At 33.9% G+C, this 18291-nt stretch overlaps 3 protein-coding genes across 4 annotated transcripts; 2 read left to right on the top strand and 1 right to left on the bottom strand.

The window, feature by feature from the left end:
• The first annotated feature begins 1469 nt into the window (after positions 1–1469).
• On the top strand, positions 1470–2956 carry LOC127080452 (40S ribosomal protein S11). Its single transcript, XM_051020771.1, has 6 exons — positions 1470–1481; positions 1567–1607; positions 1703–1803; positions 2411–2555; positions 2649–2738; positions 2866–2956. The coding sequence occupies exons 1-6, from the start codon at positions 1470–1472 to the stop codon at positions 2954–2956; spliced, it is 480 nt and encodes a 159-aa protein (XP_050876728.1).
• A 4159-nt stretch (positions 2957–7115) lies between these two features.
• LOC127080451 (uncharacterized) lies at positions 7116–7742 on the bottom strand. Its single transcript, XM_051020770.1, has 2 exons — positions 7491–7742; positions 7116–7382 (listed from the first exon to the last, which is right to left on the bottom strand). Exons 1-2 carry the CDS (start codon positions 7740–7742, stop codon positions 7116–7118), a joined length of 519 nt encoding a protein of 172 aa, XP_050876727.1.
• A 5008-nt stretch (positions 7743–12750) lies between these two features.
• Positions 12751–17389, top strand: LOC127084393 (uncharacterized). 2 transcript variants are annotated; one of them, XM_051024831.1, is made up of 7 exons: positions 12751–13767; positions 13969–14423; positions 14818–14921; positions 15071–15137; positions 15223–15306; positions 16717–16851; positions 17152–17389. In XM_051024831.1, the coding sequence occupies exons 1-5, from the start codon at positions 12894–12896 to the stop codon at positions 15259–15261; spliced, it is 1539 nt and encodes a 512-aa protein (XP_050880788.1). In that variant the 5' UTR covers positions 12751–12893; the 3' UTR covers positions 15262–15306; positions 16717–16851; positions 17152–17389. The 2 variants fall into 2 exon arrangements, with proteins under 2 accessions (XP_050880788.1, XP_050880787.1); XM_051024830.1 differs by having other exon boundaries at positions 12753–13767; positions 13966–14423.
• Positions 17390–18291: the final 902 nt, after the last annotated feature.

Below are 18291 nucleotides of genomic sequence, written 5' to 3'. Positions count from 1 at the left end.
GTTATCAACCCTAATCTAGATGGCACTCAAACAAAAAATGATTATGTGTAGTTTGATAGTGTGTATGTATAAAGAAGAGGTTTAAGATGATGAGAATGTTTTGAAATCTCGATTTCATATAGGTTTTACTCATTAGAAACCTTACTAGTAAATGATGCATGTATGAAGTATTTATATGCATGCATATTTTGAGGAAAAATGAATGAAAAAGATTTGAAAAAGTTCCTAAATTTTGGAAATTTTTGTTGCATAGATCAACCTATGTAAGCTTTGTACCGACTTGTCCGACGCATAGGCCCACCTGTATAGGTCATGCATCGACTTGTGAAGGTCATGTGATGCCTATGTGTCGACCTGTAGAGGCGACGCATGAAACAAAGTCTACATGCTTTAATATTGCAACATATAAGTCAACCTATTGAATGGATGTGTCTACCTGTAGCAAAAATAATTCTTCTATAGGTTGACATATAGTCGTATGTGTCGACCTATGGCTCATTTTTTACAAAAATAATTTTTTATGCTTGAAACCTTTTTCAAACTTGTTTCTAAATACTTTTATGTTTTCTAATGATAAGATGCACATAGAGAATCAGAGGATATCGTCCAATATACATTAACGCTAAAGTATCCTAGTTATGACATCATGCAAAATCATTTAACGGAAAGTTGGACTCTCATACTCTCCCTTTTTGATGATGGAAAAACTTGAGACAATGTGTTTCAATTGAAAGGCTCCCTCTGAATATATGCATCCCAACTTCATCTTGCTTTCCCCCCTTTGACAACATCTAAAAGAAATGAAGCAATCCATGAGAAGTATCTTAAATCACGTATAAACCAACATAACACACAGAGGCGGTTTGTAAAGATAAGAACATCAATGCGGTAGCACTCACATAGAATGATTTAACATGGTTGCCACAACTTATGCCAAATAACATAACATAAACATGAAAGATGAAGGATAAAATGTAATAAAAAACAATTAATTTTCTATAAAAGTGACACGATTACGTCACATATGTCTTTGGTGCTCCCGAAATGATGCACATGCACTACGCCAAAAAGGTTTTTTAACAGCGCATCTTAGACAGCGCTTTTAAAAGAAAGCGCTGTCTAAGGTTAAAATAAAAATAAAACACGGAAAATGTTCTAAAAAAATAATGAAAGCGCTGTCTAAGGGGGGGTCTTAGACAGCGCTTTTAGAAAGCGCTGTCTAAGACCCCCCCTTAGACAGCGCTTTTAGAAAGCGCTTTTAAATATAGACCTTAGTCAGCGCTTTTGAGAAAGCGCTGTTTAAAGTCTTTCAATTAAAAAAAAAGTTAGAACAATCAGGTTTAGGTTTAAGGTTTGACCGGGTAGACATATAACAATCAGGTTAGGGTTTCTCATCCTCTACCAAAAATCTGAGCGAGAAGGTTTCCAGTGCGTGCGGCTTCACCAAATCCCTCCTCCGCAATTCCACCATGGCTGAACAAGTAACTTCTTGTTGCTTCGTTTTTCATTTTTTCATTCTGCTATGTTTCGATTTTCCATTGATGTGTATTTTTTAATCTGTTACAGACTGAGAAGGCTTATCTCAAACAACCCAAAGTGTTTTTATGGTATATTCAGCACTTCATATCTCAATGTGTGTTTTGTTTTTAACTGTGATGATTGTTGATCCATATTTGTTTGTTGTTTTTGCTCAATTTCGTAGCTCGAAGAAATCTGGTAAGGGGAAGAGGCCCGGTAAAGGTGGAAATCGCTTCTGGAAATCTGTTGGTCTTGGATTCAAGACCCCCAAAGAAGCCATCGAAGGTTCCTTTCTCTCTGTATTTATATATCTCAGTGTTTGTATATATATGGAGTGTCTTCGAGAGTGTGTTGATGTTTGGTTTTGAATGTATAAATGTAGCCTTTTGAAGGAGATGAGTGATGAACACACTTTGATAGCGAATTGATGCAAATCAAAATTAGAGAAAGATAGAAATAATGCAATAGAATACTACTAGAGCATTTTGGATTTGTGTAGTGGATGCTTAATTACATCTCTATATTTTTCTATGATTTCATACTTGTGAGGTTGCCAACTCTGTTTTTGTTGTGTGTTTTGTATTGTATTCCTATTGGAAGTATTGAGGTCTCGGGTCTCTATGATGTGCTTAGAAATCCTCAATACTTGTTCAAGTTATTAGGTGTTGCTTTTTAATGAATGGTTTTGGTATCTATTTTGAAAGAATTGGTATATATGTGGGGCAAATGTAAATGCTTGTATCTTGCTTCATGAAAGTGTTAATTGCAAACAGAATAATGGTCTCAATATATAGAGGCAGACTATTCTTAATATATCTCTGTATGATTATATGGTTATGGTTATTTTATTTCTGCTTCTAATACAGAAATGACCTTTGAATTTCAAATACAGGAACCTTTATTGACAAGAAGTGTCCATTCACTGGCAATGTTTCCATCCGTGGTCGTATCATAGCCGGAACCTGTCACAGTGCCAAAATGAATCGGACTATTATTGTCAGGAGGAATTATCTTCACTTCATTAAGAAATATCAGAGGTATTCTCCTTTAATGGCATGCTCTTCATTTTTAATTTGCATGCTTGGATAAACATAATTTGTAAAACCTTTTTCCTTACGTGCTCTACTTAGGTATGAGAAGAGGCATTCCAACATTCCAGCTCATGTGTCACCTGCCTTCCGTGTTAAGGAAGGTGATCATGTCATTATTGGTCAATGCAGGTGAAACTCTAGCAGAATTCTATCATTTCTGTATTAACCCATAGATACTTTTATTTTAGTATATTATCATATAGATATTGGTATATGTATGTGTGTGACTAAGCCTTTACTTGTGCCACTTCTATAGGCCACTCTCCAAGACAGTGAGGTTCAATGTATTGAAAGTCATCCCAGCTGGATCATCCAGTGGTGCAAAGAAGGCATTTTCTGGCATATGAGATTTGGTTGGCACTCTTAGTATAGAGATTTTATCATCTATGTTGAAAGTAATTCCCGATTTCTGTATGGTGAAGTTCTTATCAGTTTTGGTAATTTTTGTTTGCTTTTGAAGTTCTGTACTGTGATTTGATAAAAGATATTTTAATTATGTTTATTTTGGCCAAAGCGCTGTCTAAGGGGGGGGGGGCTTAGACAGCGCTTTTAAGATTTAAAAAAGCGCTGTCTAAACCTTTAGCAGCGGAGGTTTAGACAGCGCTTTAAAGCGCTGTCTAAGGCTAAAAAAAGCGCTGTCTAAGGTCTTGTTTGTTGTAGTGATGCATGTGTTCTAGCAAGGCGATATATAGATCTACCACCTCTCAAACCAAAAACAGAGATATTATCATAACAATGACACATAACAAGAATTTTGCTAACATTATAATATGTTCAACCATATTTCATGCAAGAATAAATAATAAGTCAATGCACCAAAAACATATTTCAAGCATGAAGAAAAAGTAGCACAAAGTCATTATAAGCATATAAGTTGACATACATCAACAAAAATTGTTGGAAGTAAACATTCATGAACTATTTCATACATAAAATATATCAATCATTTGGAACACACTGCAACAAATAACGCTTTTTGTGATGAAGCTTTCACCGCAAACAATATAAAACCAAGGTTGTATGTAACGGGAGCGTCTTATTTTATTTTAAATTTAAAAAAGCAATATGTTACCTCGATTTTATGAAAAATAGACATAAATATATGATCTGGGTTTGAGATTTGATTCCCAACTCCTGCAGTTTTATGTTTTATATGGAACTAAAAAGGCGCCTTTAATTTTTATAGATTTTACGTCGCATATGTTACCTCAGTTTTCATTAAAATTGAGATAAATACTCTCTAATTTTTTATTCTTTTTATTCTTGTTGGAACCAAAAAAGCACCTTTATTTTTTATAGATTTTACGCCGGATATGTTACCTTAGTTTTTAGTATAACCGCGATAAATACTCTTTATATTTTTATTCACTCAGTGTCTACCTCATTCACTTCTCGAGCCCTAGCGAAAGAACACTTTTTCTTCAACCAACAAAAGAACACTTATTCTCCAAGGAGCCCTAACGAACCAAAAAACTCTCTCACCATTATTCTTCGGTATGTTATTATAGATGTTGTTCTTGTTGTTGTTTTGGTCCATTATTGTTATTCTTTGTACTTTCCATTACAATTGTTCTTGTTATTCTCTTTATATTTTTTATTCCCTTAGTTTCTACCTCATTCACTTCTCGAGCCCTAGCGAAAGAACAATTCTTCTCCAGCCAACAAAAGAACACTTATTCTTCAAGGAACACTAGAGAATGACAAAATTCTCTCACCATTATTCATTGGTATGTTATTATTTTTGTTGTTGTTCTTGTTGTTGCTTTGGTCCATTATTGTTGATTTTGTCATTCTCCATTAATGTTGTTCTTGTTGTTTTGTTGTTGTTGAGAAGCTTTATTTTTATTGGATGTGTACTATTTTTATTTTTTTCCCATAAGTTTTATGTGATTATGGATCATATTTGGATGAAAGTCAATAGTTTAAGTAAGAGTATGATAATGGAGTGAAGTTTCATTTGTCTAAACAACACAAATAGAACCCTAACAAAGAGCGTTAAACAACGAGAACCACAAACACATACCATGTTTAATACGGAGATGTTATGTGTTTAGGACTCTCTTTTCTTCTTCAGAGATCCAAATCATTTTCTTTTACTTCTTCTTCAGAGATCTGGTACGTTAAACATCGCTACTAATATATTTTTTTCCATTTTGTTGTTGTTGTTATTTTTATTGTTGTTGTTGTTGTTGAGATCCTTGAGTTTTTGTTATTGTTATTGATGTTATTTTTGTTGATATTGTTGTTCTTGATGTTGTGTTTGATATTGTTGTTGTTTTCTTGTTTTTTTGTTGGTATTGATATTGAGATTATATTTTTTGTGATTCTTTATGCAACTCTCATCTTGTTCTGTCTAGTTGAGTTTATTATATCTAATATCGATTGTTTATTTCACTAACCCCTTTTTGAACATATTACCTAGTAAATTGATTTTAGTAATAATCATGTTGTTGTTTATTTCTAGCATTTTGCAAGTCATCATTCATCTTACGTTGTTTTATTGTTAAAATCTCTCCAATACTTCTAGTTTTTTTTTCAACTTTCTTCCATATTTGTTGATTTTTTAAAACATCAAATTTTATGCTTTCAAAAATGAATTAGTAGAAAAGGAAGTGTTGAAAAAATAAATTGAAACATTGGAGAGATTTTAACCATAAAACAGCATGAGAAAAATGATGAGTTGCATAATGCTTTAAAATCATAATGAATGTAAGTTGTTCTTCAAATATAACATAATTATTCATATAAATATTTTCCTAACCAAATTTTAGAAGTTATATGTTTAGTATATGGTTTAGTGAAATGAGCAATCCTCGAATATTGTTTTATCCCTCGATTTTATGAGATAACTGAGGTGAAAGTATGGTATATTCGTCAGTGAAATTACAAAACCAAGAGGACATATGTTTTCGCCATATTTTAGATTTCCAAAAAGGTCTCCTTGGGTATTAAACCCATGACCTTTTCACATGTCCATCCATCATTTAAAAAAAATGAGAGGTAACGTTTTCACTTTTCATGACGCCCTTTGTTACCTCGCCACTGTAACCGAGGTTAAATGCATTATGTGTCTGAGGTTAAATGTGATTTGTCTAGTAGTGACATAAGCAACATGAAAAGGTAAAAGCCTAATTACAAAACGGAGAAATAAAAATGGAACAGTATTACCTTGGTAATGAATTGATGACGAATGCACTCTCTATACTTCTTCACATCAACATCCTTAACAGTTTCATTATTTTCTAAGTTTCCATTTGTAGGCATCAGAGTGTCAATTAATTTTGCATCTTCCATGCCAAATCTCTTTAGCAAGTCATTACAATATTTTGTTTGACAAGCAACTCTCCCTTTGTTAAGTTACTTAATTTGAAGACCTAGGAAGTAATTCAACTCCCCCATGAGGCTCATCTTAAACTCACTCTTCAAAAGCTTAGAAAACTCTCTGACAAGTTACATGTTAATGGATCCAAAAATGATATCATTGACATAAACTTGAATTAGAAGAGTATCATTTCCTTAGCGCTTAATAAAAAGTGTAGTATCCATTTTTCCCTATAGTATCCTTGATTAATCAAAATTTTACTAAGTCGCTCATACCAAGCCTTGAGTGCTTGTTTGAGACCATACAAAGCGTGTTTTAATTTGAAAACATCATTTAGATACTCATGGTTTTCAAAGTCGGGAGGTTGAGCTACATACACTTCCTCACTAATATAGCCATTAAGAAACACATTTTTCACGTCCATTTCAAATAATATATCGACCTGGACAACACCCATTATATTCCTGGTTTTCCTTTCATAGTTTGATAGAACCATGTTGTGTTGTCGGAGATCTTCGCTGCCCTTCCCCATTTTATTAAATGGAGTATAAGGCATTAAATTGACGGTTGCGCCCCCGTCGACAAATACCTTGTTTACTGCCACTCCATCAACCTTTTCCCTTATGAACAAAGGCTTTAGATGATACATCATCCTTGGGCTGGGTCTTTCGAACATGGCCTTCTGTTCCTCCACCACACCATTATTTATGACATAGTAGCATAGTGGTTTCCCTCCAACCGTTTCATCTGGCACAAAGTCTTCCTCTGTTTTGGAGACTTCAGATATCATACTCCCAATCATATAAGATAATTGTATTCTCCCTCCAACCATATCGTATTCAGCCGATATCGATAACCAGACTCCCAACCGTAGAAGATAATTGTAAACCTAATCCCATATCACACTCAAGCGAAATAAACGAATGAGTAACACCAATATCAATAATAACAATTAACCCAACATTGTTAATGAAACAAGTACCTCTGACCAAGTTATCTGTCTTGGGAACCTCTGAACCACTCAAAGTAAACACACTACCATTAGTCTGGACAGTAGTAGCGGTCATCTTCTTTGGCTTCTAACATTGCATACTGATATGGCCCTATTTACCACTATTGTAACAAGTCGGACCATCATTTTTGCACTCTGCAAAACAGTGACCCATTTTTCCATAATTGTAACATCACAAAACCTTATTATTAAACTCATTAGCACGGTGGCCCATCTCGCCACAATTGAAGCACTTGATAGAAGCGGGAGCCCCTCCCCCACTTGTCTTCTTCCCATATGAAGCCTTCTGCTTCCCTTTGTCAACTGGAGTTACATAAGGTTTCCCTCGAAATTGTCCCTTCCCTTTCTTCTCACTAAGACTCTTATAGTGAGCAAACTGGGCTTTTCTATCCTCATCGTAGATTCTACTCTTGTTCACCAGTTCAACATACCTACGAATCTGTTGGTATCAAATATCTTGTTTGATCTCTAGTCTTAGCCCATTCTCAAACCTGGGACATTTGGAAGTCTCAGCATCAGCACAGTTGTAATGGGGATAAAACTTTACCAGTGCCTCAAACTTCGCAGCATACTCTGCCACAATCATGTTCCCTTGCTTCAGCTCAATGAACTCTATCTCCTTCTTGCCACGAACGTCCTTGGGGAAATACTTCTCTAAGAATTCTTTTTTGAACATGACCCAAGTTATCTTTATACTAATAGCTTCCAATATTTGACGTGTGTTATCCCACCAATCCTTAGCTTCCTCTAACAACATATGAATACCAAACTGTACATTCTGAGACTTAGTGCAAGCCATTACTCAAAAGATCTTCTCAGTTACTTTGAGAGATGCCTGTTCACCCTCTGGGTCATGGTTACCCTTGAAAGTTGGTGGATTGTTCCTCTGAAATTTTCCCAAAGCGCGAAACTCATCCGGAGCTCCTCTTGCTCCCCCATCTAGATTGTTCTGTGCATTTTGAGCCAACACCTGAGCAAGTGATTCCAATACTTTAACAATAGCACAACCGTTTCTCTCATCCATTTTGCACACCATCAAACAACATTAGAAGAAACATGCATCGATAATGTACACACATTCATCGACTAACAAGGAACTGATATCATATAAAAACCTGGTTGGACGGTCCGACATGCTCTAATATCACTAATGTAACACCCTTATATACTCCAAAACAATAATTTGATATTTTAATTAGAAAACATAACCACAATGGTGTCACACACATAAAAACACATAACATGTTCCGTAACACGGGTTACCACAGAAATAAATTTCAATGCACATATTTATACCTGGGATATTACACGACATCCAACACATCTGATTTGTACTTGGGATGTTACGCGACATTCAATACATCTAATTTGGGTCAAGTACTTGTATAATAAGACATTCAGTACCCGTCCTCACATGCTCACCAAGAATTTACGGTATCATCGCAACGAAATCACTAATAAATATATAACAATAGTATTGTAACTCAAGACATTAAGTCTCGTGAATTTCAACTTAATAACATGATAAAAAGAGTATGGCAATCAACTCAAAACAACTTAAAATCTTAACAACACAAAAAGTTTGTAATATCGACAACAATGATACAAAAATCAAATCAAGCATTTATTCCAACCCGATGTTACATGATTAGAGCAAGGAACCACTAAATAAAAGCGATAACTACGAAAGCCACTTCAAGAGCTATCCTTCCACCTACTTCAGTCAAAGCTACTCCTGAGTATCTGCATGATACCCATGTAAAGGTAACATTCAAACAAAAAAGGGAAGGGGTGAGAATACACTTCAATAATTAGCAGAGGAAAGCAAAGATTAACTAACAACATCACACACCAATTGCAACAATCATCAACATATCAAGTATTCTCATCCACACACCTAACACAAAAAATAATCACCCAATGAAACACAATGCAAATGTACTCGACAACTGACTCAACATGCATGTGGTATGAAATTATGAACACTCGGGTCCATTTTACTCCATGATCCCCACCATACAATTGATTCCCTCTTGGAACCAGAGCACACGAAAATTGCAACCATCACCATATGTAACACTTCACTAATTCCTTAATAAAATTAGCTACTCACACTCGATCTCCATCGTAGGATCAAAACTCACAAAAACTGGACTGAAGTTCGTACACAATGACACATGAATTTCAACAGCATGCAATGTCACAAATTATCCCAAAATTAAGGTCAAAGTTATCACCCAAAATTATCACCAAATTTTCATCCAAAATTATAACTCGACAGAGTTCCCAAGGAACTCTAAAGTACTAAAAAATGTTCTACAACAACTGTTACGCATAAAGATAACTCTTATGGACTCACTGCAACTCTAACAATTCTATGAAAAGTTTAAAAAAAATTGAAAATAATTTAAGTTGTCCAAATAACCCAATTATTTATCTCAAACTCAGAACTCCAAAAACATATTATACTAATAATATTAATTAAGTATTATATATATATATATATATATATATATACATACATATATATATATATATATATATATATATATATATATATATATATATATATATATATATATATACGTATATATATATATATATATATATATGTATATATACATATATATATATATATATATATATATATATATATATATATATATATATATATATATATATATATATATATATATATATATATATATATATATATATATATATATATATATATATATATATATATATATATATATATATATATATATATATATATATATATATATATATATATATATATATATATATATATATATATATATATATATATATATATATATATATATATATATATATATATATATATATATATATATATATATATGATAGATTATACTATACATCGACTATTTGATTCAGAAATATACGCATCAAATCACACGAATCTAATACCAATAAAATCAACAAAACATCAACTTCAAAAAACACACACAAAATTCATATATATATATATATATATATATATATATATATATATATATATATATATATATATATATATATATATATATATATATATATATATATATATATATATATATAATGATAGATTATACTATACATCGACTATTTGATTCAGAAATATACGCATCAAATCACACGAATCTAATACCAATAAAATCAACAAAACATCAACTTCAAAAAACACACACAAAATTCATCAAAATCAACGTCCATATTGGAGGTTAAGAAGACCTCTCTACCCTTTCATGATTTAGCATCCATAGATGAATAATTTCTCCTTTACTTTGATTTTTCAGCAAAACAACAACAACTTCTAAGAATTTCTTCTTTAAAATCCTAGCTCTTCCTCGTTGCTTTTTTTTTTTGCTCAAACTCTCCAAAAGTACGTACCGACCCTCTTAGGTTAAAACTTATTTCCTTCTAATTTGGTTTTTCCCTTTCTATCCTACATATTTTCCTTAATTCCAACCTTGATCTCAAGTTTTCTACATGTTTTACTTTCTTATTATTTTATTAATAAATCTAATACTCCTTATTTTTCTATCACCCATGCTATTTTTAATCATTCACCTCATAATTCTATTTATTTAATTAATTCAAATAAAAATACTATATATTCTAATAATTAATTAAAACTCCCATTAATTTTTAAAAAGTATGTCAAGCTCTTACTCTCTCTATATACATCTAATTCAAGGACACTTATCCTCACAGTAACACAATAATTAATTTAAAACATCAATTAATCAAATAAAAATCTAAATAATTCAAATTAATTAATTAATTCGGGGTGTTACAACCATCACATGGGTGTTGGATTCGTTTACTTGGTCTGCGTTGACCTAGGTTGTATAGGGAGCCCCCGTGGTAATCCCCATGTGCCTGCAGCCAAGACCCTCTGATCGTTTGGTAGGTGGATTAGAAGGCCGATGTTGAGTCAAGCCTTGACTCCCTCTAGGCCCTTTTCTCTTTTTAGGCCTTGCCACGTTGGGTTTGGGTTGCTAATCGCCCCCTCTTTTTCTTTCCCGGTTTGTCTTTTTATTATTATTATTATTATTATTATTATTATTATGTGTTTATATTAGACCTTTGAGCCCATGCATTGTCTTTTTTTTTCCTACACCATTACCCTATATTATTCTTATTGCAAACCCCATTCCTATTTCTTTTTATTTTTTATTTTAGTTATTTTATTTGTTTCTTATTATGTTTAATTATTTTGTTAATAAAAATAATTTTAATAAAAATATCAAATCAATTATATTTTGTAATAAAATCTTGATCCAACATCATGTACTTTTCCAAAATCAAACTCAAATGCTTTTTAAAATCAAAATCAAACGCTTGATCGTATCAAATCCTTTTCAAAGTTTATCATTTTGAAGCTCTTTTTTGCAATAAATAATTGGTTGAAAAATGTCAGGTTGAACGTACTTGTCCCTTCTAATCTCGAATATTTGGATGATGATCGTGATTAGCCTACCTTTCGAGTATTCTTCATCCGCTTCAGAACACATTAAATAACATAATCGAGTTAATTCTTTCATGGACGAAAAAGACTATTTGAGCACAATTGTCCTCCTTAGTCATGAGTATTTGTGTGACGGTCGTACTTAGGCTCCCACACAAATATTCCTCATATGTTGAAGAAACACGACTTGATTTGTCACACAAATTTCAAAAATTACTTGAACGGAAAAGGTTAGGTTTGACGTACCTGTCCTTTCTAATCTCGAATATTTGGATGGTGGCCGTAATTAGTCTACTGTTCGAGTATTCATCATCCACTTGGAAACATTCAACCAATCAAACTTATCTTTTCTCGCCCCCGCGTGATCAAGAACCTTTTCACAAAAGAATACTGTTATTTTTGCAACAAATACTCTTAAAACTAGAACTACATATTATTTTAATCATCTTTCTATTATAGTATCCTCTCACTTCTTAATTAAATGAAACGAAATATAAATTTCAAAAGATTATATTTACTACTATTTTTCAACAAAATTAATGAAACTATGTCGTTTATAAATTACATATCTTTTTGGCAGTTACATTAACAAAATAGAAAATAATACCCATCAGATATCAAGTCAATAACAAAGGGCAAGAGTGACCTGAAATGAAAGGAAAATGAGAAAAAATATAAGCAAAGAGTAGAGAGAAAATAATTTGTCGAGACTATGTGAAAATTATAGGCGGCGGAAAGAGCAAGAGAATCAAACTCAAACATCTCGCACTATAAACAATCAGTCGGGAATTTCATTTCAAAATTTTACAAATATGATTTTTCCAAGATCACACTTTTAAGGAACTCATGACAGTGGAGCCGATCCAAGTAGAATTACACATGTTAATGATGTTGCATTCGGTTGGTGATGATCAATATAAACATTATATCGTACATTGCATAATTTTGTTTATTTGTCATATCTCATTTTATGTATTTAAACCCGCATATCGTAATTGCACATCATCTAATCAACATGAGTCAATCCGATACAGATATAAATGATATTGTTCTAAGCATGTGAATAATAATTTTTACATATTAAAGAACGTCATACATGTTCGACATTCCTCTTAAAAAAACATCATTGATTACATAGTATCAATAATACTATTTATATGCTTCATTATAATTTTGAATATCTTTATTTATCATTTTCAAAATATAATAATATTATTTTAAATATAATTTACAATAAAAATCTCATAAAAAACACACATTTATTTTTGCATTAAAATAACGGGCAGATGCTTGTGTGAACGCTGGTCTATAATAATTGTTTTAGAAGGTTAAAATAACATCGATTGTCGACCTTATTTTCATTCTGAAATCTGATAGTATCAACCAAAGCACACTGTTCTTCCCCAAATAAAATGGCAATTCGACGTTAGAAATCTGAAAATTCCATAATCTGAAATGAAAACAATGGACAAAGACATATCAAACTGGGTCATGGAGTTTCTCCTTCGAAGCTCCGTACCCGATTCACTCATTCAAAAAACCCTAACCGTTCTTCCACTTTCCGGCGCCGATTCTCGCCTTAAAAAAACCCTCCTCCTCCGTACCCTCCAAACTCACCTCCGCAACGCCTCCCTCTCGGAAACCTCTCTCCAAATCATCGAACACCTAGAGGAGCTTTACCGCATCGACGCGGTTCCCATCTCCGATGCAATGCGGAGCGCTTATTGTTCTGTCGCTGTTGAATGTACCGTTAAATATCTTATTACCGCTCATGAGGATCCGTCCGGGGAATACTTTTCCGCTGTTCGACGGATCTGGCGTGGTCGTGTTGTTCAATTGTCGGCTGAGGTGCGGCGGAGCGAGCTTCTTTCAGATGAGTTGTCGCGTTGGGGGGAAGACATTGAAGCGGCGCTTTGGGATGTTAAGGTTTCGGAGAGGCTTGCAGGTTTGAACACAAGGAGAGATGCGATGAATGAGGTTAACAGGTTTTTGAAGGATGCGTGGCAAATTATGGGACCTTCTTTTCTTGATTCGATGGCATTGTCTTCTAAAGGGAATGGGTTGCGTCCTGAAGGTGTTTGTGGAATTGCTTCAGGTAGTGAAAAGTTGAGAAAGAGTGATGGTAGGTTAGAAAGTTCGGGAAAGGAGAAAATGTGCTCTGTTGGGGATGATAACAATGATAATGTTGATGATGATGGTGATGGTGATGATGATGACGTGGCAGTGATGGGTGAAAACCATGGCAATAAACGATTGGAAGATAGAGTTGGTACTTCTGTTGATGCAAATCAGGAAGTGGGTGGGTGTGATTCTTCAAATGTAGATAAAGGTGTGTTTCTTATTTTAGTTTTTGTGTCAATCCCTTCAACACAACACTTTAGGGTTGTAAAATTTTGATTTTGTGTTTTAAACTTTGATTGTTTGCTTAATCAAACATGTTTTGATGATACAAATTATGACACTGCTCAAGAATTGTTATGCCTACACCTATTTGATTGTTGTTTACATTCTTTTAACCTGTCTCCAGTAGAATTTCGGAAAGACAATATTCAGCTCAAACGCAAGCACTCTGCACTACGAACATGCCATAGGGGAGTTAAAGTCTCTGGTGCAGAGGACGTGAGTCCATCAAATTTATCGAGTAAATATAAAATCTTGCCTAGTGCTGAAGTAAAGAAAGTTCGGGAATCCCTTAAATCAAGTTCTATGGAGTTAAAGGCATTGGTCAAGGATCCTCTTCCCGATGCATTGCGATCATCTGAAGATGTAAGATCCAAATTAGCAACAGAACATATAAATCTTGGGCCACCCAGTGAAAATCAGAGTGGACATGTAGATGTACGACATTCAGATAGATGCAAAAGCATTGTACTTTATCAGGCTAAGGCTAATGATGCCAATCTTGCAAAGAAGCCTTCTGTTCCTTGTAGTAATGATCGCCGCCCCAACTTTATGGGGCGGGCAAGTTCTGCCCATACTTACGAGGTAATAATCAATGTAATGATCTGTTCTAATCTGGGGGTAGATTCTTTATTATATTCATATGTTCTCTCAGTAAGGGCCTAAAGGATGGCGTCTTGTAATGAATATTTTTTCATTAAAAATGGTTGACGTCTCATGGTGGAAATTCTTTCAAAAGATGCGCTTACGAGTGGTAAAGGAAGCTTTAATTACTGCTACTTGTCGAACCACGGTTCCCCACCAGATGCAGTGGCTTGTGGATTCTGAAGATGTTCACCCCTTAAGAGTTTTTTCTTTCCTTCTTATCATTTAGATGTTAAGAGTCTCTTGTTTTGGTGGTTTCTTTTGGTTGTTGTGGTGTTCACTTGTACTTGTGTGTACTTTCAATTGGGCGCTGGCTCATTCCTTCTTTATGCAGTGGAATGATTCAATAGATAACTCACCGCAAGAAAGACTGCCAAGAAGGAAGAAAAGGAAATGGACTTCACTGGAAGAGGAGACACTAAGGGCTGGTGTAAAAATGTATGTTTCTTTTCTTCAAAACTAGCAAAATCATAAACTTCCTAGGGAACTATCATGGATGCAAGTTATACATGAAATGGAGAGTTAATTACTGTTGTGACAGCATATATTTTGATTCCATATCCTCATTAACTTTATTACTTATTCAGGTTTGGAGAAGGAAACTGGAGGACAATTCGTGACTTTTACAGCAACATATTCGAATATAGAAGTGGAGTATGCAATCTATACACCAAAAACTTTGTGTTGTTTCTTTTGGGACTCGTGCTTTGCATTAACACTTCACTTTTTATCATTTGAGGTTGATCTAAAAGACAAGTGGAGAAATATGACGCGGTGACAAGGAGGAGTTATTTAAATTTCCATGTATATATATCTCAGGAAGGTATTATTTTCTTGCATCTGTTCTGTGAAATTGTATTTCTTTAGACTATGGATTGATTGGGTTGGTAGTTTTATTAACACTTTCTGCTTCATTCTAGCCTGGTTCTTTCTGTTTTAAAGGAAAAGAGAGTTAAAAAGCCATCTTTAGTTGTGAAACTCTCACCCGATAAACTGAAAAAAACAGGCTCAATATTCGGCTTATTATGAAAAAAATGATAATAGTGATTTGAAAAAAATGATAAACTTTGGTAAATTAGTATATATAAATTGATATTTAATGATTTACTCACAAATATCAATCATTAGCAGTCTAGCTAGTTTCCCTCAACAAATAAAATCACTAGTTACTTTTGGTGACAAATTATGTTTTACGGTATTTTCTTTTAAATTTGATCTTGTATGGCACTAAGCATTACCTTTTTAAATGACTAGTGTGAGTGTTTCCCTGGTACTGCTAATCCCTTAATCTGAGCCATTAGTGTTGCTTTGCTCTTAATCAAGTGTAAGCAATGCATGATGGACCAAACCAAAAACCTTCCATGGAATTATGGTAGATGGCAAATGGTGGACTCTTGACAGCCACATGATACATAAAAATATAAAGTACAGTGGAATATGCATTTTAACAGCTTATATTAAGACAAATAAACATAACTGAAACATTTGTAGGCACATCAAACTTGTTTAAAGTTTACAAACATTGATCTAGTATATAATGCAATAGAAAAGAAGACATAGTTTGAGTATTCTTGACACTGGGTCTTATGGTTTATGGTATGTTCATGATTGAAGAGAATTAACTGTTCAGGACTTTTTGGCTTTATGTGTCAGGCGAGATGGGTGATAGATAGGTTGATTCTTGTGAGAACATTAAGGTATTTACAAACTGAGACTTGTGAAAACCAAGAGGACTTGCCATGTTATTTTAAAATTCTTTTGAGACAAATTCCAAAATAACTCCCAAAACACGGGTAGGCATCATGACATACTGCCATGGTCAGAGAAGCTTCTGTGGCAATGCGATCACCAAGAAGTGATGTCACTAGCCTTTGGTGGTGTTTTGCTCTAATTTTGCCACATTTTACCATTAAGGTGCTGTCTGTTTATTTATAATAAACTGTATATTAACACATACAACACTTGTGATATGCAATTAAAAGTAAAATATAGGACATTGGTATAGGAACTTTGATGGAATCTTCTGGTTTTGTGATCATGGATGACTGACTGTTGAAAGTGTTTTGCCAGTTCCTGGTCTCTCTCCTCCTTGGTCCATACTTAACAGTTAACTCTCAAGTTGTCTTGGGGGATAAACTGCATTACATATTTACAGTATATTCCTTTCTGATTATTTTGTGTCATAAATCAGATAATGATAATTTTGATAGAACGTTTTATCAATGCAATGCAGTTTTGTTGAAGCACAGTTCAGCTAGTGCTGTTAGTGAGGAGTGTGGACCAACTGGTAACCTAAAGTCCATGTCAGGACCCACTCAATCCACTTCTCCTTCATCTCTGCATTCCTGTTTCAAGAGCTTGTCTTAAGGTTAGACTAAAGTTCAGGTTTTGATGATGCATATTGCACACTTATAAGCCACCTTTCTAAAACCAGCTTATAGGTATTCAGTTGAGAAAAATATTTCTTGTCATGATGTGCAACTTATACTTAACTCCTGCATTTGTACCTTCAAAAGGTCAATACCAATATTTTTTTCTCTTGCTGAATAATCAGAGTTGTGTTATTTGAACTTGAATATTAAAATATAGACACCATATGTGACGCCATATATGTTTGTCTCTCTTATTTTTCATCTTGTACAATTTACACATCTTTTTGTGATTACAGGAAGCTCCAAAGGGAAAAAGATCATACCAACTTTGAGATCTGAATTGTACTTTATACACAAAGGAAACCATTTGATACTTGCCTTTTGTTTGATTATGTAAATGCTTAATTTAATATGTTCTTATCTTTTTAAGCCATCTAGGGTGTTTGTAATCTACATCATCTATCTAATTTTTTTTTACGACTTGTATATTTGAACCCGTTTTTATCATGGCAACACAAGTGTCTGTCTCTTCAATTCAAATTGTTCGCATGTACACACGGCCTAAGGACGTCTAATATAGAAGAACAATTCTACCCTCCACTTGTAAGGAACTCAATTGAAGCCATATGAACTGGCCTAAGGACTGACATATATACTACAATTCACTTGCGACGAGCTCAATTGAAGCTATATGACCTGATGCATTAGAGAAATTGTTAGCACGTTTGATTAGAAATCTGAAATCTATAGAGAAGTACACTCCTAGAGCTCCACTTGTCAACCATGTTTTTCAAAAAATATTTTAAAATAATCATATTTCAAAAAAAAATAAAAATTCATCCACAAGAGGAGTAGTTAGAGGGTATACGAATGAATTGTTTTTTATACATAGGCACCATCATGCACCACAGGGCAGAGGCCACATGCATGCATCCTAATTTATGAATCCACAAACACCTAACCCATAACCAATTCCAATTCATGTAACACACGCAAACACAAAAGCAAGAGCATGACCTATATCACCAACAATCATATGTCGCCACCACATCTTATTATAGTCTCATGATGCATATGATTCCATCCCATCCCATCATACCTCCTAACTAATGTATACCCAAACATCACACCACCAAAGCACTCAAACATCATATCGCCAAAGTATCGAACCACCACATGCCTTTCAAACACCACAAGAATCATTGTTTCGTTTCTAAAACAATTCAATGTTCCAATTCAACCAACCCTAACCAGCCCGTCAACACGTAACCCAACCAACACGACCCAACTACGATAACATATGCATCAAACTCAGTTACGACAACGCCGACTACTTGAAAAATATGATTGAAGATTTGTTAGATGACACTAATATCTCAGGAACCTCACATCAACCACCTTTGACTCAAGTGAATGCTAGAAGACCCCAAACACCC

Source organism: Lathyrus oleraceus, chromosome 5 (genome assembly GCF_024323335.1).
Source record: "Lathyrus oleraceus cultivar Zhongwan6 chromosome 5, CAAS_Psat_ZW6_1.0, whole genome shotgun sequence".
NCBI classification, from domain to species: Eukaryota; Viridiplantae; Streptophyta; class Magnoliopsida; order Fabales; family Fabaceae; genus Lathyrus; species Lathyrus oleraceus.
Note: the sequence above shows the minus strand (reverse complement) of the source record. Positions and strands in the feature narration are given on the sequence as shown.

Coding starts and splice junctions, on each gene's coding strand:
- LOC127084393 (XM_051024830.1), top strand. CDS start 12,894: ATGAAAACAATGGACAAAGACATATCAAACTGGGTCATGGAGTTTCTC. Junction 14,424..14,817: donor GTTCTGCCCATACTTACGAG/GTAATAATCAAT, acceptor TTCTTTATGCAG/TGGAATGATTCAATAGATAA. Junction 15,138..15,222: donor TATTCGAATATAGAAGTGGA/GTATGCAATCTA, acceptor TTATCATTTGAG/GTTGATCTAAAAGACAAGTG.
- LOC127080452 (XM_051020771.1), top strand. Junction 1,608..1,702: donor CAACCCAAAGTGTTTTTATG/GTATATTCAGCA, acceptor TCAATTTCGTAG/CTCGAAGAAATCTGGTAAGG. Junction 1,804..2,410: donor CCCCAAAGAAGCCATCGAAG/GTTCCTTTCTCT, acceptor TTTCAAATACAG/GAACCTTTATTGACAAGAAG.
- LOC127080451 (XM_051020770.1), bottom strand. CDS start 7,742: ATGGCTTGCACTAAGTCTCAGAATGTACAGTTTGGTATTCATATGTTG. Junction 7,383..7,490: donor CTGCGAAGTTTGAGGCACTG/GTAAAGTTTTAT, acceptor TGATACCAACAG/ATTCGTAGGTATGTTGAACT.